At 36.1% G+C, this 25,613-nt stretch overlaps 1 protein-coding gene across 1 annotated transcript in view; it reads left to right on the top strand.

Moving 5' to 3' along the window:
* Window positions 1-25,322, top strand: part of LOC144442113 (sucrase-isomaltase, intestinal-like) — a 45,124-nt gene extending 19,802 nt beyond the window's left edge. The window contains exons 15-44 of the mRNA XM_078131383.1: window positions 416-564; window positions 1,815-1,899; window positions 2,281-2,337; window positions 2,950-3,080; window positions 3,266-3,360; window positions 4,503-4,552; window positions 4,687-4,842; window positions 8,788-8,839; window positions 10,911-11,233; window positions 11,682-11,827; window positions 12,368-12,536; window positions 13,312-13,408; window positions 13,687-13,806; window positions 14,462-14,580; window positions 15,263-15,394; window positions 16,057-16,167; window positions 16,337-16,450; window positions 17,153-17,237; window positions 17,835-17,952; window positions 18,375-18,511; window positions 19,317-19,351; window positions 20,256-20,372; window positions 20,972-21,120; window positions 21,537-21,621; window positions 21,840-21,896; window positions 22,791-22,921; window positions 23,747-23,841; window positions 24,266-24,315; window positions 24,411-24,566; window positions 25,257-25,322. Of these exons, the coding sequence (XP_077987509.1) occupies window positions 416-564; window positions 1,815-1,899; window positions 2,281-2,337; window positions 2,950-3,080; window positions 3,266-3,360; window positions 4,503-4,552; window positions 4,687-4,842; window positions 8,788-8,839; window positions 10,911-11,233; window positions 11,682-11,827; window positions 12,368-12,536; window positions 13,312-13,408; window positions 13,687-13,806; window positions 14,462-14,580; window positions 15,263-15,394; window positions 16,057-16,167; window positions 16,337-16,450; window positions 17,153-17,237; window positions 17,835-17,952; window positions 18,375-18,511; window positions 19,317-19,351; window positions 20,256-20,372; window positions 20,972-21,120; window positions 21,537-21,621; window positions 21,840-21,896; window positions 22,791-22,921; window positions 23,747-23,841; window positions 24,266-24,315; window positions 24,411-24,566; window positions 25,257-25,322 (3,387 nt within the window). The remainder of the gene's footprint in view (window positions 1-415; window positions 565-1,814; window positions 1,900-2,280; window positions 2,338-2,949; window positions 3,081-3,265; window positions 3,361-4,502; window positions 4,553-4,686; window positions 4,843-8,787; window positions 8,840-10,910; window positions 11,234-11,681; window positions 11,828-12,367; window positions 12,537-13,311; window positions 13,409-13,686; window positions 13,807-14,461; window positions 14,581-15,262; window positions 15,395-16,056; window positions 16,168-16,336; window positions 16,451-17,152; window positions 17,238-17,834; window positions 17,953-18,374; window positions 18,512-19,316; window positions 19,352-20,255; window positions 20,373-20,971; window positions 21,121-21,536; window positions 21,622-21,839; window positions 21,897-22,790; window positions 22,922-23,746; window positions 23,842-24,265; window positions 24,316-24,410; window positions 24,567-25,256) is intronic.
* Window positions 25,323-25,613: the final 291 nt, after the last annotated feature.

The raw sequence follows: 25,613 nt of genomic DNA, 5'->3' as shown, positions 1-25,613 counted from the left end.
GGGTTTAGTGTTCACCAGATTTTTTGCAATCACTCAGACATCCAGGTCACTGTTTCACACAAAAGAACACACTTGGGTTTTTAAAAAATTTTAAAGTAAAAAGGTGAAGAAGAAAAAGCCGTTAGACTTAAGCAAGTCTGTAGCGTTGAATATGGAGGGTAAAATAACTGAATTTCCAGTATTTCATGATCAAAATAGATTGAGCCTATTCTAGTATCGTATGCTTTAGTTTGATATGATTCTGAATCTCGAATTCTCACCAATTGATAATTTTGTTGATGTTGTGAGCTCAAGAATTAGTCATATTGTTAACATATTTCGGTACTTTTTTATCTTAGGTAGCTACGATTCCCTTTAGTAATACGTTCGTGACACATTCACTTCTGATCATGATACCTTTATTTCGGTATAACAGCCCCAACATCCAACAGTGTGGAGTGAGCCAGTTATTGATAACATCCGGGACATATTGAACCACCGTTATCGTCTGCTACCATTCCTTTACACATTGTTCTATGAAGCCTACACCAAAGGATCGACAGTTGTCAGATCATTTCTACACGAGTAAGTGTACAGCTTACTGTATGAGTTTTACTATATTTGCCATAAAGAACGTCCTTCAAGTGTCTGTTCCTAATACAGAACAATGACGTTATTATTGGGATTGGCGATATTCTTATAAAATCGGTAGCGATGTCATACCCCCCTCGTTACCGATTTTATAAGAATATCCCTATAATAACGTCATTGTTCTCTATTAGGACCGTCATAGACAAGAATAAAACCATTTAGGAAAGGAATAACAGTTTACAAGCGACAGTGGTCTGTTCCCCTCTGCGTGTTCTATTAGTGGGGGCCGAGATTTCTAGAAATGAATTGTTTGCAAAATATAATATTTTCTTTGATGTCCATGCAAGCATAGCTAAGTATAAGCACATCAATGTGAAAAACGCCAGCCTTTCAGAAAGTGTGGAGATTACCCTGAAGCGTTGACATTCTGACAAGTACATGGGCACGTGTCGTCGTTGGTGGCGCCCTGAGTATCTCTGCTTCACTGTTTGAGTTCTAAACTTTGGCACTGGGCGTATCTGAAACTTATCGTATTTTCATATGGCCTTCAAACAAAAAAGAATTAAGATACGATATTCTAGGCCCAATAATTTTAAAGTTGAAAGTTGAAAATGCGTCCTGTGCTTTCCCTGAAAGCATAGGTCCCAGTTTAATACCCCACTTCTCCTTTGGCCAACCATAAGCGGTTGCCAACCCTTCAAAAGTGCGAAGGAAGGTGTCAATATTGTCACCCTCCTTAAACTGAGGAAGTTTTGCATTCCGTTCTACCACTTCAACTTCAGCTTTAGGTTAAATCGGAATTGATCTTGCTTCCAATTCCAATTTCTTAATTTCAAGCTCATATCGCTTCTGTTCCACTACTAGTTTCATTTCAGCTTCTTTCTCAGCTAAGCTGTTTATTAGGTGTCTCTCTCTTTCAATCATAAGCTCATGCTCCCTTCTCTCTTTGTCAGCTAATCGTTTCTCTTTTTCTAACTCATACTGTAGAGACAAAAGGTCTAGTTCAGTTCGAACGTCTTTTGTTTCAGCACCAGCGACAACCCCGTCCCCACTCCTGGGTTCAAACTTCCTCTCAAGTTTGATCCCATCCAAGTGATATTGTTGACTCATTGGAGTCAACAAGGGCATTGTCGGCCATGGGAGAGAGCCCTCATTAGCGAATAGTAATGCAATGGAATAGGCAGGGCACATGCCACAGTGTTCAACAAATGTATCAAAAAATAATATTAACTTTTCATTTTCAGGTTTCCAGCTGATGTTGTCAGTCGATCAGTTGATAGACAGTTTCTATGGGGACCGTCTCTTATGATTTCACCTGTGATGGAAGAGGTCAGTGATATTACGTCATCACATTGCGCATGTCAACTTAGGACCTGCTTCAAAATTTCACAGAAGTGGTTTCTTGTATAGTATGTACATGTAGGAAGTCAACATTTGCCTTTCAACAAAAAAATAATAATAAATAAAAAATAAACATAACATATCTCAGAAATTAAAATCTCTCTTTGTTTTATGAAATAAGATTATTTATCCTTTCACTATTACCAGACGATCTCGACACTGAGATAACTGGCAAATGTGTCAATTACGTCACAAATGTGTTATATATTACGTCACATTGTTCTATCTATTACGTCACTACTATTTTATTAATTACATCACCACTTTTTTATGAATTACGTCACAACTAATTTATCAATACGTCACCAGGGCAAGACCACTGTAGATGTCTATTTCCCAAATGATCGTTGGTACGACTATTATACGGTAAGTGGACGTCATGTATAAACCTAGTCTATCAGCTAGCCCTCGGATGTTCTTCCGATAAAATACGACACACAGCCGAACAACGCTATCGAGGATGGGCAAGCCCTCACATGCGAACTTTGTTCGCTTATAGTTATAGCATCGAAAGAAAGCCCGAACGTCTAGCAGCAAGACTAGTATAAACCTTACTCATCAGATAAGAAAAATGTGAATCTTTTTGTCACCACGTTGCTGGTATATGACATTTGCATAGCCATATAGATGAGAAATTGGTATAATTTGTTCATGGGTAATCCAACTTTAATGTGTTTTTTCTACTTGAAAAAAAAATCAATATATAATATGGAAAAGATTTGACTAAGTCCAGGTTTGTAACTCAAAAATTGCAAAATGACTTCTTTTTTTTATAAATACGGAAAAATTGTTACTGTACTTAACACACTGGGTAGACACAATAACTTAACTACATAACTTAGGAATCATTAAGCCTGTTCATGCGTCGGTCACCCCCCTCCCCCACACACACCCCATCCCATCCCGTGTATTTGAAACATGACCATGACTAAATAGTTTTATTACTTGTGAATATGAATTTGGTTAATTCTGTCACAGGGTGAAGAAATAGACGAAGCTACAAGAGGAACAACTGTTAATGTAAATGCACCGATTGATTTTATACCATTGTACGTTAGAGGGGGCTATATCATTCCTACACAACAACCAAACACTACAACGACTACCAGGTATATTATATGTGAATGATATATTTTCACTTTTATTGTGTTAACTTTTTTTTTACTAGAACCGTTCAATCGAACCAGATATAATATTTTATGTCAATTTTAAAAATAATTTTGATCTGTCAAAAAAATGTTCGGTGTTGGAAAATGTTCATTAATAATTACGTTGTCATGGTGATATTTTCAAGTCGTCAGAATCCGTTTGGATTAATAGTGGCACTTGGTAGTGGTGTAGAAGACAGTGCAGAAGGTTTAATGTTCTGGGATGACGGTGAATCAAGAGGTGATGTATCTTAAAGTAATATCTAAAAAATTTGTTCTGATATCGTTAATATATGTTAGACTGGATAGCTTTGAAACTAGTCGGTACGATACAACGTGTCGTGACACCCTAATCAGCCAGTACTCACGTCTTGTTAGAGCTGAACGACACGACGTATCTTACTGAGTCTACTTCGAAACCGTAGTTTGAGGTCCCGAAGCCCACTCTCTTCCGAATGTACCCGAAAGTAGTGATTTTCATAATCATGCTTCTTTTCTTTGAGAAATTTCCTTGCAGTAGACTAACAATTACGGTGCAGCCATATATTCATTATAAAGTACACCGCCTGATGAACAGTACGCACAAATACGCAATATTCATTATAATGATGACACAGTTAACTAACTAACTAACCAACTAACTGACTGACTGACTGAGTGACTGAGTGAGTGAGTGAGTGAGTGAGTGAGTGAGTGAGTGAGTGAGTGAGTGAGTGAGTGAGTGAGTGAGTGAGTGAGTGAGTGAGTGAGTGTGTGAGTGAGTGAGTGAGTGAGTGAGTGAGTGAGTGAGTGAGTGAGTGAGTGAGTGAGTGAGTGAGTGAGTGACTGACTGACTGACTGACTGACTGACTGACTGACTGACTGACTGACTGACTGACTGACTGACTGACTGACTGACTGACTGACTGACTGACTGACTGACTGACCGACTGACCGACCGACCGACCGACCGACCGACCGACCGACCGACCGACCGACCGACCGACCGACCGACCGACCGACCGACCGACCGACTACCTGACTAACTAACTAACTAACTAACTAACTAACTAAACTGACTGACTAACTAACTAACTAACTAACTAACTAAACTGACTGACTAACTAACTAACTAACTAACTAACTAACTAACTAACTAACTAACTAACTAACTAACTAACTAACTAACTAACTGACTGACTGACTGACTGACTGACTGACTGACTGACTGACTGACTGACTGACTGACTGACTGACTGACTGACTGACTGACTGACTGACTGACTGACTGACTGACTGACTGACTGACTAACTCGTCCTCCATCCCGTTTGAGATGGAAGGTACATAGTTCCAGCTGATTATTTTGTAAATGTCTATACAACCTTATTTTTATATTTCAACAGATACAGTTGACAACGGTGTGTACACATTGCTATCCTTCTCGGCTTCAAAGGTAGGTTGGTGGATAGAATACTCATGCAAACTTACAATTTTATGTTCATGTTTGTTTTTTTAATATACCTTTATTTACACACCTGACAAAATTATGGTAATATAAAATTATGTATACTTGCTTCTTATCTACAGAGTTATGTTGACATTGTCGTTACTCATAAGGGATATGAAGGACCGTTGATTGATCTCCGTTGGGATGATTTGTCTGTTTATGGTCTGCAAGATGAGCCGTCTCAAGTCTTTGCTGATGGTCAGCCTGTACCTTTTCAATACAATCAGATCGTAAAGGTTTGTTAACTCTGGTTATCTCTCTCTCTCTCTCTCTCTCTCTCTCTCTCTCTCTCCTCTCTCTCTCTCTCTCTCTCTCTCTCTCTCTCTCTCTCTCTCTCGCTCTCTCTCTCTCTCTCTCTCTCTCTCTCTCTCTCTCTCTCTCTCTCTCTCTCTCTCTCTCTCTCTCTCTCTCTCTCTCTCTCTCTCTCTCTCTCTCTCTCTCTCTCTGATATAGTTATCACCTGCCTCTCCTGAAAGCTCTACATCGCTACCCTTATGAATGTAATCTCCGTAGACGGCATCATAATCGTCATCATTCTTACAATTTTCAATCATTTGATCACATTTACTCCCTCTTCAATCACTCTTCTCTGACAGTGACGTCACAATGTGTTTTATTTGTAGGTGTTGACTTTGATGGATATGGGATTAGTGGATATAACTAAAGACCATTCAATTACCTGGTTATAATGGTCTTCATGATGATGATGATTATGATGATGATGATGATGATGATGATGATGATGATGATGATGATGATGATGATGATGATGATGATGGAATTAACTTCTCTGCTAACTCAAGTATCGATAATGGCCAAAATAATGGTGCTTGGGAGAATAAAAAGTCTTCATGGATCTTGGAAGATATCATTTACTGAATAGATAGTTATGGTGCTATCTCGGTGAAAGGGACCATTGATTAGATATTGTGGACTACCAGTGGATAACAAAGAACCATGTCACATCTTCTGACCCAGGTTACTTATCTTTTACCACACTTCCTTCAAGTTTGTATTTTGTACAAAGTACTGTTGCATAGTATTATTGAAATAAAATGTTATTACAAGAGTTTTTTATGAATTAAAATAACTAGAACGTGTATCAAATATATTAACGTTTAGTTGAGAGTGTAACAATTGACTTCGGAGTTAAAATGTCAAAATCGGGCTGTATGGTGTACATCATGGACGATAGAATACTTGAGAAGTGTGGAAGCTATATAAATGTGTAACAAATACCACTGAACGTGTTGGGAATGTCAGTAAAGTCAGATAAGTTTACACGACCTTCCTGGGTCAAGTGCCCTTTTTGTTTTTGTCACTGTGTATGGATACCGATTTTTTTATATTTTTCATTTCTTTATGAACGTTTGATTATTATCAAAATGGATATCAAGAATAAAGGAACGTAATAAAACTAGACAGAAAGACAAAACAAATAGAAATATAAACAAATAGAAGTCTTAGAAAACTTGCAATAAAACATAATAATGTTGGTTTTTATATAGCGCTTTCGCATCCAGTCTGGGTGCTCAAAACGCTGATTGTTATCTCTGTGTGTCTGGTTATTCTTATCTGTCTGTCTCTGTCTGTTTGTGTCTGCCTGTCTACATATGTCTCTCTGTCTGTCTCTGCCTCTGTCTCTACATCTCTGTTTCTCCATGCCTCTCTCTGTTTCTCTATCTCTCTCAGATACATTTTGTATATATATCATCGGCCACTCTAGCCATTCGCCCATCCTGACTCCATACTCAAAACTTGTGATTATTGGCCTGTGTTATAGAGTTTCATCGACTCTAACGGGGACATACATAATTATTCTACTCATCTCTGCTAAATGAGAGTATAGAATTTGTTACACCTTCTTCTGTAGCTGACGTTTGGTTATCATGTCACTTGTTGGACTTTGTTAACACAGGCTGGTAACACAAATGCATTTACAGCACGCTGTGTAAACGTGATTATCTACAGACATCAAATTTCTAACATCTATCTTGATTTGACAGTTGCCCCTGTAGACCTAGCTACGTGCATTGTGTGTAATTCTGAGATCAAGTCACTGATACCTCGGGGACTGATACGTACACTTCTTCGATGCTTGCATATGCGTGTATGGTGGTGGTGGAGGGGTGTCCATGTACACGTGTTTGTTCAAGTCAATGGCGAACCTGGCCGCGATTGTGCTATTTATTTTTATGAGCCACTATTTACAACTTGGGATAGTGCCTAAGTTAATAACTCCACTCTGATCTATATTAATATATCTACCCAAAAGAACTTTGAGTTGAAGTTGATCATGGCAGTTATTCTACGTTGGAGCACAGCCATTTATATATAATATATATATAAATATATATATATATATATATATATATATATATATATATATATATATATATATATATATATATATATATATATATATATATATATATATATATATATATATATAATATCATGAACCATGCAGTTCTAACCCAACTGTATGGTTCATGATATTATTTATATATAGAAACTCAGTGTTAAGTTATATATATATATATATATATATATATATATATATATATATATATATATATATATATATATATATATATATATATACGTTACGTTCTAGGGCTTATATGTGACTTTTGGGTCGTAACATATGTAATATTTCTATCAAAATAGGACACCTTTGATTTATATTATATCAATCTATGATGAAACTTTGAAAAACTCAACTCCCTGTCAAAGTGGCAACCCTTGTCCACAACATCATATATATTCTAAAGAACTGTTGCCATACCAACCACTATATCCAGACTAAATGGTTGCCATACCAACCACTATATCCAAACTAAATGGTTGTTTACCTCACAGTTCATCTTCTCTCTAAATTTAAGACTCAAAAAATCAAAATAATTAAACAGATGGCGATGTCTCATTTGATTGGAATATTATTTTCAATCTTGTATGTTGGTAGTACTATTAGTAGAGAAGTTTTGACAGATATCTTGCATGCTGTGTGTGAAAAATAACACGTACGCATGTAATGATGAATTACATAAAATGACATTCTCAGAAGTCATGTGGGTCAAGTATTCAAAAAACCGTGTGCAGTTATCACAGCCTAGCCACCTGTGTTGTTCCCAAAATCTATTTTTATTATGCTGTCGTCTATCTCGTCATCACGTGACACTACGTCATAGTATGATTTAAGCTGAATGTAACAAGTGTTCCCGCATCAAGCTTACATCAAAGTATCATAGGGAGCATCCAAAATATGTGAGTGGTTTTTTATTCATTTTTTTTTATCTTGTAAGCTTTAATATTCATAATAGTACAAGTCTCCACGTAACTTGCATATGTTTTGTTGTATAATCACGGAAGCTAGTCAAAACATCGTCTGGCTCAACAAATATCGTATTGACATTACTGCATTTTATCATCTGACCAATATTGCTACATTTTATCGTCTTGTTCCGAGTCGGCAACAATCTTACCCACATTGCTACATTTTGTCCGCTGGAACAATAATCTTATGAATTTTGCTACAATTTGTCTGGCCTCACAACAATCTTACTTAACGTTGCCACATTTTAATTATTGTGCTCGCCAAAAATCTTCCCAATAGTGCTACATTGACTAACTGTAGGTAACGTACGATTAAAATGTATTTAAGTTGTTGAGCCTGACAATTAAATGTAGCCAAATTTCAAGCCAGACAAAGTTCTGTTTCAGGATAACAAACTTCAGTTGTAAAGGAATGTTGCATTGAATACTTTTCAATTCACAATCCACAATTAGGTGTTCGGGTAGAATGATAAAACTGTTCTTCACAATCATTTTTTTGGAAATTTAGTTGCTGCAAATATACAGATTTCACGTACACACATTATGGGGAAAAACTGTTTACAGTAAAATACTTTTAAATTATCACGAGAACTTAGTAACATGCGAATTGTCCATTGATAACGTAGAAGGGCTACATATAAAGAATATATCACCTGGTAATACCAAATAATCTAAAAAGAAACTGATTCTTATTCAATAATATATATAAGAAAAGGAAGTGTCGCTAGTAACTGACATGTGTTCTTTCTCTGTCTGACAACATTGTCCAATGTATTGGAAAAAATACTCAAGGTTTACAGTTTTGTTTTCAATTTAATTTTATTTCGTATTCTTTCCAATTATAGTCTGCCATGAAGGGTGTGCTTTGTTTAATATCATTGTTACTCGTTATTACAGGTACGTATATATCAGTTCCACTTTTATCACATTGTCGCGTCAGTTCCCAAGTTTGCATAATATGGTGTATATTCTGCTGTACTTTTGCGCCACTGTGTTACCATTTGGGGGAGTGGGGTATGTTTTTCTACTACTGACACTACGAAACGTACGTGAAGTAACTTCATTAATGTGGCCGTAAAAAGGACATTGATTTTTACGACGTTTGTTACTTTGTTGTGAATTCATGCGCGAATGACAGCTATACTAGTACACAACATGACATGTCATGGTTTGATATGAAAAACGACCATCACAGTTTCCCGAGTTATGTCTCAGAATATTTCTAGCAGAATACAATAAAATGTCGATAATATCGTTAATATTGACGTGCATAACCAACTATATACAAAAGGGGTAAAATTACACTTGTTTCTGTGATCGCGCAGGTTCACTCACCGCGAAAGAAGTGAGTGAACCTGCGCGATCACAGAAACAAGTGTAATTTTACCCCTTTTATATATAGTTGGCTAACTACGTCAATATTAACGATATTATCGACATTTCATTGTATTCTGATATAAATATTCTGAGACACAACTCGGAAACAAATGCCTGTGGTTTTTCCTGACTATCTGAGATCTGTGTGGAAAAGTACAAACAGCAAAGCTGGTTTTGTTTTCACCGTGAATAAGCAATATATGGACTGAAGCACTTTAATGCTGTATCTGTAACACAAAAATTGGTAATTAACTTTGGCCACATCATATTTTCCTGTACTAGCAGACGGCGTACGGGACTAGATTCTGAAATTGTACACACAAAAACACGAAGGAGGGGACATTGTCAGAATGGCGTCAGTCCAGACTTACTCAGTGCAAGCAGGACTAACTACACCCGTGATCTGTTACCCCTTGGAGGACTTCCTCCAAGGTTACACCAACAGCACCTAACCTCATTGCATTGAATGGCGTGGTCCACATGCTACTCCACTATTTACTTCGAACAACCTCAATGTTAATATAAAACCTTATATAAATATATACCATGTAGCTGTCACAGCTGGAACGATGTCAGATAAATAGTGATAAGACATTCAAAATTTTCACGTGCAATAAGGGACTGGTCAGTGTCTTTAGTCGGGGGAGGCGAATGTATTCCTGACAACCCTGCAACACCTGGTTCTCCCTGTAAGCATGGATTAGTATGGTCTGGAATAATTAACGTTTGCAGTTATTAGGCAGGCCTGCTACACTTTACTACAGCAATTACAACAAAATGACTTTCCCCCTCCCCCTCCCCGTCCCTCTCTCCCTGTAACAACCAAACAGGAAAAGTTCGACACTTACTGATTTCTGTCATTGCGTTAACTGGCCAATGCATCTGATGATTGATTTTCTTTGTAGGGGCTGTAACGGTAACTCTGGAAAGAGGGTTTTTGCTACTCTTTTACGGCAATCTTAGGTTATCCACACTCTTTGTACAGCTTTGTGCAGATTTGTACAGCAATCATAATACAATGTATACGTAAGTGTTAATAGTAATGTTTAACTTAATATGTACTATACCAGTAGAAAATAGTAACCCATATTAGAGTTAAAAAGGTATGGTAAGTAATACATGTATATATGTTTGCTAAGCAACAGGTACACATGTCTTGACACCACTCTTGTCTTGACCTCACTCTAAGTAAAGTAATATTAGTATATGTTGCTAAGAAAAGAGAGCAGAAAGAATCATCACAAATCGGACACAAAGATGAATTATTCCTTCACAATCCAAAATACAATAATCTCCATTTTAAAATTTCAAAACAGGATAAACCCGCAAGTTCCCATTTCAAAAACAAAGTGGTCTCCCTACGTTCTTATAATCACCCCCCCCGGGCCGAAGTAACTGACCAGTACCTTACCAAGGAGAGGTTTTAGGTGACGAGGGTTCCGTTGCACGATCTTCGTGAAATAACAGGTTTTGATTTATTTCGCCATGAATCGGAAAGGCTGCTTGATCATCGTTGCTTCGTTTGGAGCACTGGTACTTATCGGAGTGTGTGTGGGTCTAATTGTGTATTTTACTGCACCCGACGATTCAGGTGTGTCGACATGCAGCACTCCTATCGAAGACGCAGACAGGTACGATTGTTACCCTGAACCAGGTGCAGATCAGGAGAAATGCGAAGCTCGGGGATGTTGTTGGAGACCTGTCGAAAACGATGACAAGGCGCCCTGGTGTTATTACCCTGAAATCTACGGATATGAAGTCATACGAGAAGCTAAAAAGAGTGCACTTGGTTACTCTGTCAACCTACAGTGGATAGACGGTATTCCATTCAGATACGATATCGACGTTGACAGACCAATCGACAAGTTGTTTGTTGAATTTGAGATGCAAACTGATACCAGGTTACGCGTCAAGGTAAAATTTACGATCTCTTATTATCAAAAACGTCTTTAGGAGTGACACTGATAGTTACATAATATCTTACCATCTGACGAATGGCCTTCTTATCAGTTCTACGGGAACCACGAGATAATTAACGACTGACAACTTGGCACGACCTGAAAGGCCGGGGTTTCAATCCCAGGTTCTTATCAGAGGTAAGAACCTGGTTCTTATATTAGTGTTATCTTATCAGTGGAGTCTGAATTACATGCGACCATTCTTTTGTTCAGAATCACCTTTTTTTTCTACAGCGGATATCAATATTGCGTGCAGTTTTATTATCAACCATAGTTGACGGACGGACAGACAGACAGACAGACAGACAGACAGACAGACAGACAGGCAGGCAGGCAGGCAGGCAGCGAAGGCAGACAGACATGATGATGGTATGACCATCAATTTTATCTTTTCAACTTTTCAGATCAGTGCTCTCAATGAAGAACGGTTTGAAGTGCCGATGATTTTACCGGAAGTGACGACAAAAGCCGAAAATCCACTGTATGACGTCACTTACACAGACTCGCCGTTTAGTTTTCAAGTTACCCGTAAAGACACAGGCACTGTCATGTAAGGAACCGTTACGTGTTTAGAAGTTTCTTGTATTGTTTTGTACTAAGCTACTTTACGCATGCGTACAATGAAAATAGGAAACTTTCGGCAGATAGAATGATAAACATGTAACTTCAACAGAAAATGCAGGAATTACATTTAGAAACCAAAGTTCATGTCTTCAGGCACAAATGTTCTTTAGATAAAATGACAATAAATTTTGCATCCAGAAATAATATTTTATCGACCCCACCATTGACCATGTCATTGAGAGTTTAGAGAAACACGTAGTAAAATCATGAATGAGTGTCACACCAACAAGGGTTCATTCTGCGCTCATTTCTTCTTCTACCTCCAAACTTTTATTCTTTCCACTTATTTAGTATTACAGTAGATATTGTGAGCTATTCTTCGTTTTTAAGTATTCATGTAGTAAAGCATACAATCTTCCCACAAAAAATGACGTACGTAACAACATAATCTCTAGAGAATAGTTTACAGCAAAAAATGATAGTTTCTACAGAAATTTTACCCTTTTCACTTTTTATCTTTATTTAGTTTTGACTCTTCAGTTGGAGGTCTCACGTATTCCAACCAATTCCTTCAAATCTCTACAAAGTTACCGTCTAACGATGTCTATGGATTTGGAGAACATAATCATCGTCAGTACCGCCATAATCTAGACTGGAAGACTTGGGCTATATTTACAAGAGACGTAGCTCCCGTGGTAAGTTTTGATATGAGGGCGCTGTGCACAGAATGTTGTCATATCGACTGAAAGTCAACAGGTGTCCATTGTGTGCATGTTTAATTTTGTCTGATGTTTACTAGAAATACTGTAACAATTAATAAATATTATCATATAAGCAAGTAGAGAAAAGAAGCATTTTAGGATGGTTAAATTTGTTCGATTTTTTCGAAACCAAACAAGGCATACAATACAATGCAATACAATGCAATACAATACAATACAATACAATACAATACAATACAATACAGTACAGTACAGTACAATACAATACAATACAATGCAATGCAATACAATGCTATGCAATGCAATACAATACAATGCAATACAATACTATACAATGCTATGCAATGCAATACAATACAATACAATACAATACAATACAATACAATACAATACAATTCAAGACAATACAATACAATGCAATGTAATACAATATAATACAATACAATACAATACAATACAATACAATACAATACAATACAATACAATACAATACAATACAATACAATAAGATCAAGGAAAAATAAAAAATAAATTAAATTAAATTAAATTAAATCAAATCAAATCACATCACATTAAATTAAAATATATTATATCATATTAAACTAATTTATATTATATTAAATTAAATTAAATTAAAAGTAATATGAAATACAGAAACTAATGTAATAGCAAACCAAAGAAAATCCCTACTTTTATATTTATATTTGAACCATCTCAAGAATACTTTATATCATCGTTGTTTTTTTAGGATGAATGGAATCTATATGGTGCACAACCTCTACATATGTGTGTTGAAGACGATGCAAATGCTCACGCTGTACTACTTATGAATTCAAATGCTATGGGTAAGAAGAATCAAGCTAATTTTCGATATCTCTAATCTACTCATAGCACAAAATACCCACATTTCGCCACAGGGGATAGCTTTTGAACACATTATATGGGGACAAATGAGGGCATAAGACTAGAGAATGCTACTCCACGAAATAAAAGCATTTTGGTAAACTTTGACCCCCCCCCCCCTTCCCGAAAGAACATCAAGCATCGCAATGAATACTCGGATCAGATATGTCGGTATAAACTTACTGTTGTTAATGTTCATTTGTTATCTTCGTACTTGCAGACATCGTACTTCAGCCTGCACCAGGTTTAACTTATCGTACTATTGGTGGTGTCTTGGACTTCTATATCCTTCTTGGCCCAACACCTGAAGACATTGTCAGACAGTTCACCGTGGAGGTAAGTAATACGGTAGACATGTCAGTACATATAACCATAGACTAAACGTCCATATCGTTGTCTATGCCACACGTTTGCACGTTGTAGGGAAAGTCGCATGGTTTTTGAGTAACGTTTTGAGAAGAGTGATATTAAAGGAAAACACCACTCCAGGAAATGACTGGTTGTCATATCAGGGATGATCCAATGTCACTTCACGGGAGACAGCAGACATGTATATATATTAGATGCATACTAAATATTCATGACTTCTAAGTGCTTATTGCCTTCACTATAGTCATGAATATTCATTGGTCGTTTAATATACACGTCAGCTAACTCCCATGAGGCAAAGTTGGACCCGAGCTAGGACAATGAATGTGAAACAAGTTTTAGTTTTGTGTTTCTTTGTAATCTCGCAAAATTTATGTGATGTGAAGTTCATGGAATGCCTCTTCAGAGCCTAAAGTTTATGAAAATAGCTCCCTTTCCTGGAGTGGTGTTCGCTTGTGTTAACCTGTTATCTGTTTAAAGGCACATAACACATATATGACATGAAAGTTAAAGCAACTGCACTCCATTTCAAGTACTTGCCTGTGTCGAAGATTGTTTACTTTGACAAGATGTTTATATAGAAGGTATATCAGATTGTAATATTCTATTACGTCATCAGTTTACAGGTACTCCCATGATGCCACCGTACTGGGCTTTAGGATTCCAAGTTAGTCGATGGGGATACAAGAGTCTAGACGAAGTGAGAGGAATTGTAGAAGAGATGAGAGAACATAATATTCCACAGGTAAGGATATTGAATGGAGTACATTCTGTGTAAATTTAGTTAGTTAGATAGCTAGCTAACTAGTAACTTAAAGTAAGTTAGTTAATTTTGTTTGTATAATTTTTGTTTGTTTGTTTGTTTGTTTGTTTGTTTATTTGTTTGTGTGTTTCTTTGTTTGTATGTTCGTTCGTGTATTGCTTGTTTATTTGAGTATGGCATTTCATTATTGACATACGTCAGAACTGACAGTTTGAATAAACCTATTTGATTTATTTTTTCTTGTCAAGTCAAAGAGATTTGGGTATTCGTGACGTCATCACCAGTTTTTCACATGATAAACCCTGGCAAAAATCCCAATAATGGCTGAACACATGTCAAGTGCAGTAGGGCTTCTTTACAAGATTTCAAAGTTTAGTAAGCTACAGAGATGCTCTTCATCACCAAAATCATTTGTAAATATGATAGCAGTAATCAATACAAGTGTACTAAAGGCAGAAATACCCCTGGTTGGATTTTTTTATTATATTCTTTATTTCAGGCCATTAAAAAAGTCCCATACAACCACAAAAAAATAAAAATACTATAGAAAAACAAAAAATTATAATTATACAATACAAGTCGGTAGTTTTTCCAGAAACTAGAGTAAAAATAATTGTCGGATTTGTTCTTGACTACTTAATATATTTCTATGTATTGCTGACAGGACATTCAATATGCAGATATTGACTACATGGATAACTATCGAGATTTTACGATAGATCAAGAAAACTGGGCTGATTTGGGAGATTTCTTTGAAGAGTTACATTCGTATGGTCAATATGGAGTCGTTATTAAAGTAAGTTTACGACAATGGAAGATGAACTATCGGCAAGCTAACACAGACTCAAAGGCATCATCCAGTGTTTTCTCTATCTTCATTACAGGGTATGATTATATCCACATAACCAAGGCACCATTATCACCCATTTATACGTGTACAAAGCAACAGTAGTTTGTCTGTGTTTATCTTAGTTTGCTGATATAATGTTTTCCATAGTAGTATTTGATTCTTAAATTCAATTGTCGCATTTGTTTCCATTGTTGTAAATATAATTCATTCAAATTTTGGTATGTTCACTTTTAAAGTCCAAGTTTCGAATATTTTGTATTTGTCATCATCATGATACTGGCAGTGGCAGTTTCATTGATAATAAGACAGACGGGGTATTTTTTCCTTTTCTGTGATAATAATTAGCATAGGTAGGCGATTGTTTTCTGAATTTCACTGCCATGACAGTTACCCAGTCATAGTATCTGTTTTTGTCGTGATTTTATTCGCAAAGAAGTTAGTTGTTTTACGATCATAGTTTTACTTCATTCTCCCCAGGTTGTCATGTTCCTAGCCGTCTACTGACTGCTACGAACTGTAGCAATTATAGTGATGAAAAATGCGAAACAAAGACAGAATTAAAAGTGATACTATTTCTCCTCATAATAGTACTATATTTCTGTCTACAGGACCCAGGAATAAGTAACATGGAAAATGTTCAGTATGCACCTTATGAAACTGGTAATGTAATGAATATTTGGATCAATGATACAGATGGAATTACACCGCTAGAGGGCGAGGTAACAATATAATTTTGTACTGTTAATTTGCAGTGCACAGCATTTCTGTTCTCTGTTGTGATATGTTTGTATTTGATTTGGCATATAGTTGAGAAAAACTATCTTACGTGGAAATTAAAGTTTATTTGTCCTCCACATAGATAAATATTTGTTTGTTTTTTTACTTTAGGTATGGCCTGGGAAAGTCCACTATCCAGATTTCACCAACCCTCTAACAGAAACTTGGTGGTCACAGCACTGCCTTGACTTTCATAACAATGTGTCGTTTGATGCTCTTTGGATTGTAAGTTAATGGAAAAGAAATTTTTTACTTTTATTCTTCCAAATCTCGAATTTCCAGTTACTAAGTTCGAGATGATGAGTCGTAATATATATATATATATATATATATATATATATATATATATATATATATATATATATATATATATATATATATATATATATATATATATATATATATATATATATATATATATATATATATATATATGGTCAAAAAGACGATAAATTTACTTTAAGCAAAAATGTTAGAACTTGTATATTTGAACTTATAAGCACACATGGACACACACACGCACACACACACAGAGACAGACAGACAGACAGACAGACATACATACATACATACATACATGCATACATACATACATACATACATACGTACGTACATACGCACATACATACATACATACATACATACATACATACATACATACATACATACATACATACATACATACATACATACATACATACATACATACATACATACATACATACATACATACATACATACATACATACATACGATGATTGTTTGTGAAAAGTACTGAAAGAATTAGAAAGTGATCATGATATGATGTGAATGATAAATGAAATTGAAGACATATATTTAATAATTCCAAGTAAGGAATGAATATGATGTATGATTGATGTAATTAAACAGTAAAATGGTAACCCTTGCTGTGTGTTCACTTTACAGGATATGAATGAACCATCTAGTTTTATACCTGGGTCTACGACAGGCTGTAGAGACAACTCACTTAATTATCCACCCTACTTGCCAAGTAAGAATATCCACCGTTCTTTATTTTCATATGGGAATGTTGATTTCAATTTGCATTTACAACTTAACTGAACTCGTTGAAGAAATATTCTTTAATTTCGTCGTGAACTTGAAGTCGCTTAGAGCAAACAATTTCTGTTTTGTAAGTCTATGGTGTCTAATTTCGGGGGGGGGGGCTTTAGTTCAAGTTTAACGCTAAGTGTTGTATCGGTGGCGAGAAGGACGAATTTTACGGCCAACAATACAGTCACACTATTAAATTTATAACATATACATGGCAATGGTATACGATGAATAGGCCAAATAAAAAATGTGTTTCTGATAACTCCGACCCTAAACATTATTTAAAACATTTAAAGACAAACAGATAAGAATTCCTTTGTCTTCTTGACCTTCATGCACGTCTGTTTTCTTTCCCAAGTGATGTCTGCACATTTCATCAAATTATCACGAAAGGGGTATATTCTGACCAACACTTTATTGTTGGGTCGAAGTTACAAACCTACCTACCCTATTTCCATAGCCCATGCTATCGCAAACATACCATTATTTGTTTTCGCCTTATGTAAAAAATGTTATGTTCTTTTTTATTTTTAAGATATTCTTGGTGGATTTATGTATGACAAGACGATTTGTATGGATGCTGTGTCTAACTGGGGTTTACAATACGACGTACATAGTTTATATGGCCATAGTATGTCGATAGCGAGTTATCAGTAAGTGTCAAAAAGGGCGACGGTAATAAATGGAAAGTCTAGTCTGTGGCTGTGCGTACAAGTACATGTAGTTCATGCATACGCAGAAGAAAAATACGCGAGAGCTTTTGTACGTTCTCGTTTTACGCTATTTGATTAGGTTAGTGTCAGTGCTTCAAGCAAGTGTGCTTTTAAGGAGTTTTCTGTGTCAAGAACAGCCTGAACAGTCGTTGACATTCGAAGTTGAAAGACTCTTGTATTATATTCCATCTGAAACATGTAGAAGGACGCCATCGCATGGTGAAGAGCGGTATGAAAGAGTTGATCTCAGCAAATCTTGCTAAAATGCTCTGGAAATGACCTTTCTTCGTTCTTCGTGTCCATTCTCGGATAATTGTTTTTTTTTCTATTTCTTACATCTCTTTCTTAATATTCCCTTCAAGATCGATGAAAACCATTTTCCCAGACAAGCGAAGTATGGTGTTGACTCGTTCACAGTTTATAGGAACTGGTCATTATGCAGGACACTGGTTGGGAGATAACCAGAGTTTCTGGGAACAGATCCCTTGGTCAATTGTTGGTATGTATAGTGTTCAATAAAAACCTCAAACACAACAATACACGTAGTTTGTATAATGTGGAGAAAGGTTGGTGGCATGACAGGAACATCCAAATACGTGGCTTTTGAAGCACTCAATTGCCAAATCTGAGCCAAAAAAAAAAAACATTTTATTTTTGTAACGTGAACGAGTACTTGCATTTACACCAGACCATAGCAGTAATTACTTTATCATTTCGTGACGTTTTCGACACAAATACAACACAGACTAGAAAATATGAATACATTCAAGGTTTTATTTTTAATTTTCGACACACTCGAAATCTTGAATGTATCAGATGCAATTGTCACTATTACGAATTTGATTTTGAACGAGTTGCCCCTAACAATGCATGGCTATAAACTAGATACTAAACATTCGCCAGCTTTATTACACATGGTTTCTAGTTTGTGCTACTACTTCATTTAAGGTTTGGTGTGCCTGGGGGACGAAAATTAAAGTTGTTGAAACCTCTCCAAATTTTGCCACGTGGAAGATTCCTTCTGGTCCTTCTGAAATAATGAAAGAAACTTTAGGGTCTACGTACCATCTTGCTTTCAAGGAACTCAACATTCTTTTTATTTTCCCCATAGAGTTAACACAGTATGTGGTGACCATATTGGTTTCTAAAATGACAAAATTTTGATATCATGTTGACCTCTATTCCAAAATTTCTGAATGGTTTGTACTTTTCTTGAACAAAGTAATAGAAAAGTTGAAACAGTTTATTTCCAAGGTGAATTTCGCTTTAACCTTATTACACTATCATTTTTTACACTTCTACAGGTATGCTGGAATACGGACTGTTTGGATTTCCTTATGTAAGTCGTCTTTGAAATGCATAAGGAGTTTTCATCGTAGCTTGCAAGTATTAAACAATGTATCAAGATCAGTGAGTCTGATCACCAGGTTCCATGTTGAGATAGACACAATAAAGATAACACATAAACATCACTTACATAGTGTCTGCTCTGTATTTTGTTACATTTGTATTAAGTTGTTGTCATTAACAAAATACAGAGCAGACACTGTGTAAAGGGATGTCTCTATGTTATCTTTATTATCTTTATTATTATCAGTTTCAATGATCTTGATACATTTAATTATCCTTTGCAAGCTAAGACGAAATTTCCTGTACCCCAAGACTTTACTATTTTAACAGTGATTATTATACCTTAAAAGTTGAACATTCCAAATGTAGTATGTACCCGGCCCGCGCACTGTGTTCTGAATTTCACTCGATTTCCTATACGTGTGCACACAATATCATAGGGTCAATAAAATCAAATATTTACTTCGATCCTGAGAAGTGAATACTCTCTCTTTCCTTCGATGTGAATTGAAGTTGAATGTTGTATAATATCGCTACAGTCACATTTACCTTAGACTCTCTCACAGTCCTCGAAGCTTTGCATAAATAGCTAAAACTTGGGTTGTTTTGTATGTATCTACTGCATAATTGTACTCGTATACTAGTATCCCAGTATCCCTGTACTGTACGCCCTCATCGATTACATAGGGCTAACGTCGATGAGGTCGCACAGTACAATGATACTAGTATACGAGTACACGAGTACAATTATGCAGTAGATACCAGTACATTACATAACAACCCAAGTTTTAGCCATTTATGCGAAGCTCCAGGACTGTGAGAGAGTCTACATTTACCTGTACAGATACACAAAATTATCGTTACATCTTTGGTCTCTGATTCCACTTGTGCAGATCGGTGCTGATATCTGTGGATTCTGGTTTAATACAACTGAAGAAATGTGTCAACGATGGCATCAACTTGGAGCTTTTTACCCGTACGCACGTAATCATAATGGAGACGGCATGATTGTAAGTTTTAACAAAAAGTAAAGTGGCACCGTTTTTTGATACACATATACAGAGTTACAGACATTTAAACGTTCGAGTTTTGATATATTGAGGCCGATAAACATGGTCCTCGCATACAGTACAACAGTTTGTAGAATTGTAGACTTTAGTGCCATAGTGAAACAACGTTCTATTCTCGAAGAGTTGAATCTGGATCTCAATAAGTGATTGTAATTGTCACAAGCCTCTTAGGAGTACCACTCCAATGGGGGGTGGGGGGTGGGGGGTGGGGGGGTTGTCAAGAATTAAGTTAAAAATACTACATGATCGAAACCATAAGACTTTCATTTTGTGAATCATTAGTAATCTGTAACAAATGAAATTGTTTGTACTTGTACTGCCTCTAGAATAGAAGGATGTCCTCTTCGAACAACACAGATGCACATCGTTATTTCTCAAGAACCTCTTTTTTATTGTGTTACTTTTATAATTGATGATGTAACATGCGGGAAAACATGAATGTAATTTGATAATATATCCGAACACTTTTCTAACTGTGAGTTTAAGGTCCCCTCTCTCCTGGGACATTGCCTTATCCATCTATGTTCATTTCCTAACAGCCCCAACATCCAACAGTATGGAGTGAGCCAGTTATTGATAACATCCGGGACATCTTGAACCACCGTTATCGTCTGCTACCATTCCTTTACACATTGTTCTATGAAGCCTACACCAAAGGATCGACAGTCGTCAGATCATTTCTACACGAGTAAGTGTACAGCTTACTATGTGAGTTTTACAGTATTTGTAATAAAGAACGTCCTTCAAGTGTCTGTTCCTCTCTACGTGTACTAGTTGTGGGGGAGGGGCAGGGGAGGGGAGGGCAGGCTTTCTAGAAATGAATCGTTTGCGACATACAATATTTTCTTTTGTCCATACAAATATAGCTCCATATAATCTCAATATGAAGATTACCCTGAAGCGTTGACAACAACTATTGCAAGTGCAGTCTGACAAGTTTAATACTGGAAATAGAATATAGTCGTTGGTGGCGCTCTGAGTATCTATACTATGCTATACACAGTTATAATAGTTCTATTAATTCTATTCTCTACTTAGTTGCATTAAGTTCAGAAAGTCAACAACGTTTTAATCTTACGCTTTTATGGAACATTTCATTTTAAGGTTTCCAGCTGATGTTGTCAGCCGATCAGTTGATAGACAGTTTCTATGGGGACCGTCTCTTATGATTTCACCTGTGATGGAAGAGGTCAGTGATATTACGTCATCACATTGCGCATGTCAAGTAACTTGTCATGGGTGTATGAGTGATACATACAGACATATTCTTTCTGTAGGAGATCCCGAGATGCAATGGGTAAAATTCAGGATATGATTTCGTATGTAACTAATATCAAAATACAACATATTAACATGGATGTTTGAATAGAACTAACTGTATGATTTTAATATTTCCTACGTCACCAGGGCAAGACCAGCGTAGATGTATATTTCCCAAATGATCGTTGGTACGACTATTATACGGTAGGTTGTTAATGCTATACTATGTAAATGTGACGTCATCGGAGACGAAAAATTGCAAAATAACATGCATGTCATTTTGTCACACAACATATTAAGTTGCACGAAATATAAATACACTGGAAGCCGGTTAACCTGAAACAAAATATCGTCTTACAGTTGTGGCCAGAATCTTGGTTGGTTGGTTGGTTGGTTGGTTGGTTGGTTGGTTGGTTGGTTGGTTGGTTGGATGGATGGTTGGTTGGTTGGTTGGTTGGTTGGTTGGTTGGTTGGTTGGTTGGTTGGTTGGTTGGTTGGATGGATGGATGGATGGATGGATGGATGGATGGATGGATGGATAGATATATAGATAGATAGATAGATAGATAGATAGATAGATAGATAGATAGATAGATAGATAGATAGATAGATAGATAGATATATGAGGCTAGATTCATCCAATGTTGGGTGAAACCTTTCAGCAATTTCCATTCTCGTCTGTCTCTTGCCATTCTACTCCATGGTGCCATATTCATGTATGTGGTTATTTCATCTCTCTATCTCCTTTTTTATCTTCCTCTTCTTCTTTTCCCCGTCCTTGGTTGTCTGTGAGTATATTCCTCGAGGTGACCCACACTAAAGTGTATCAGTTGTCTATATTTTGTTTTGTTGCGCAGAGAATACAATGAAGCAAAGTGTGGTAAGACTTTTGTCGAACTAGTCAACATTCTGTTTCAGATTAATTACCTGCTTGTACGTATACTGGATTACCAGTATTCACCAGTGTTGTTGTAAGCTATAGGCACAAATGTCTAGCCTCGTTCACAACGATTACTTAGTGAGTTTGAAAGATTGTCATTTACATGTAATTTGCAAGTAATTCACATTATATAAATACATCTATAATATCGCACACAGGGTGAAGAGATAGACGAAGCTACAAGAGGAACAACTGTTAATGTAAATGCACCGATTGATTTTATACCATTGTACGTTAGAGGGGGCTATATCATTCCTACACAACAACCAAACACTACAACGACCACCAGGTATATATATGTATATAATATTATATTATGTCTATAGTGTATTTTCACTTTTTATAATGCTGACTTTGTTAAGAAACTCGAGTATGTTTTAGACTTGGCGCAATTTTCTGCGATTTTCTGTGTAAACTATATGTAAACCATGGCTACCTTGATATACAATAGCATCAATCAAATGAAAATATAGTATGTACTTTAAAGCGACACACGCTGAGTGTTTACGTATTTAGGCATAATTTTCACTGTACTCACATTATTATACCTATTGAGAAGCACACTTAATCACTACTTGCAGTTGGCTGAACTCAAACCTGGTATTAAGATATTACTCTTTAACGATCCGATGACGTAATTTTCGATACGTACCAAAAAGACGTTCATAAATTTCCTACTATGCAATCAACAACCCAGAAGACAACCGTAATGTTATAGAAACGAAGACATTCATCTACATTAACAATACACTAGGGTGTGTTTTTATTCAAGTATTTTCATTTGAGTAAAAAACTTATAAACTCAGCTTGTGCCCCTCTAATACAAGAGCCTTGTGTACATACATTACCGTGATGGTACAGTATATTTTTCTAGCTATCCACTTTACCTTTCACTACTGCACTTTTGAAATATATATATATATATATACATTTGGTTTGATAGTGACTGTTCTTTTTTTATTGTTATTGACTTGACTAATTTCTGCATAACATTTAGAAGTGAAAATGTGATGTATCTAAATCTTTCTTTCAAATGATAAGTGGGGAATTCCAAAAAGTGTTTGATGTTGGAAAATGTTCATTAATTAAACGTTGTCATGGTGATATTTTCTAGTCGTCAGAATCCGTTTGGATTAATAGTGGCACTTGGTAGTGGAGCAGAAGACAGTGCAGAAGGTTTGATGTTCTGGGATGACGGTGACTCAAGAGGTGATGTATCTTAAAGTAATATCTATTTGTTTTGATATTTATATTTTAGTACCAACAGTTTTATCCCTCTATTTTTTTAAGGGAACGAGGATGCTTAGTTCGGCACTCCTCTGTTACAGGAACGAGGCTGTGTAGATTGAGTTAATGCCCATGTCCACTGATAGTTATTACATGATGTAGTCTTGAAGGGCTAACACTACAAAACTGTTTTTACTTCAGCTATCCTAACTGCCATTTTTAAATTTAATTTTAACTTAGTCATTCAAGACTATAAGTAGACTATTAAAGGAATGACAATCAATATTTGGAGCTGATTCTCATTTCTTCAGATAATCACTACCAGGAAGGAGGACGTGTCATTCGTCCATACAAGTTTGTTCGATATCTCTAGCTAATGCACGTCTCTGTGTTTATATTATTACAGAAACCGTTGAAAAGGGGCTTTACACATTGGTTTCGTTCTCAGCTACAAAGGTAAATAAAATAAATATAGTCTATGTAAAATTATGTCTTTGATTTGTTTATATAGTACGACAATATGGCAATATTTGTCTGTTTTGTTTCCGTAGAGTTATGTTAACATTGTCGTTACCCATAAGGGATATGAAGGACCGTTGATTGATCTCCGTTGGGATGATTTGTCTGTTTATGGTCTACAAGATGAGCCAACTCAAGTCTTCGCTAATGGTCAGCCTGTACCTTTTGCATACGATCATATTTTAAAGGTTTGCAAACTAAATGTCACTTTGAATTTTTTCTTTCTGTCGCTCTGTCTCTCTCTGTCTGTCTGTCTGTCTGTCTGTCTCTGTCTGTCTGTCTGTCAGTCTGTCTGTCTCTGTCTGTCTGTCTGTCTGTCTGTCTGTCTGTCTGTCTGTCTGTCTGTCTCTGTCTGTCTGTCTGTCTCTGTGTCTCTCCTCTCTCTCTCTCTCTCTCTCGCTCTCTCTCTCTCTCTCTCTCTCTCTCTCTCTCTCTCTCTCTATATATATATATATATATATATATATATATATATATATATATATATATATTTCTTTGTCTCTCGTTCTCTTTCTTCCCCCCTCTCATTCTCTCTTGTTTTAAAGCCGTAACCTTGTCTGAATCGTCCTATTTCTATGATTATCACATAACTGTATTTTTATCATCATCATCGTCGTCATCATCATCATCATCATCATCATCATCATCATCATCATCATCATCATCGTCATCATCATCATCATCAATACTTCAATCTCCATCATCATCATCATCATCATCATCATCATCATCATCATCATCATCATCAGTCTCCATATGCCATAGACGGCATCATAACCGTCACCATCTTACAATTTTCAATCGTTTCATATCATAAGATTTCTTCCTATTCAAGCACTCTTCTCTAACAGTGACGTCATAATGTGTTTTATTTGTAGGTGTTGACTTTGATGGATATGGGATTAGTGGATATAACTAAAGACCATTCAATTACCTGGTCTTAGTAAAGATGATGAATATGACTTCTCTGATAACTAACTGATCGGCAGATATCCAAAATCTTGCGGGCATTTAGCTACCTTACGTTGACATTAACAAAATTATTACAAAATTAAAGAATCATTAATGAACTGCTAATCCATGAGAGACATGTACTTGTATTAAGCAAAAAAATATCAAAAATAGACACACGGTTCCCGTCCGTATACTATTCTGTTGACTTTTGACGCTATTTTTTTTCTCGATGTTTCCTTCAACGTTGTATTTGTTGATATTGTTGTGTAGTCTCCCGGATG

This window comes from Glandiceps talaboti, chromosome 11, assembly GCF_964340395.1.
Source record: "Glandiceps talaboti chromosome 11, keGlaTala1.1, whole genome shotgun sequence".
NCBI classification, from domain to species: domain Eukaryota; kingdom Metazoa; phylum Hemichordata; class Enteropneusta; family Spengelidae; genus Glandiceps; species Glandiceps talaboti.
The sequence above is the reverse complement of the archived record's forward strand: the minus strand, read 5'-3'. Positions and strand labels throughout refer to the sequence as shown.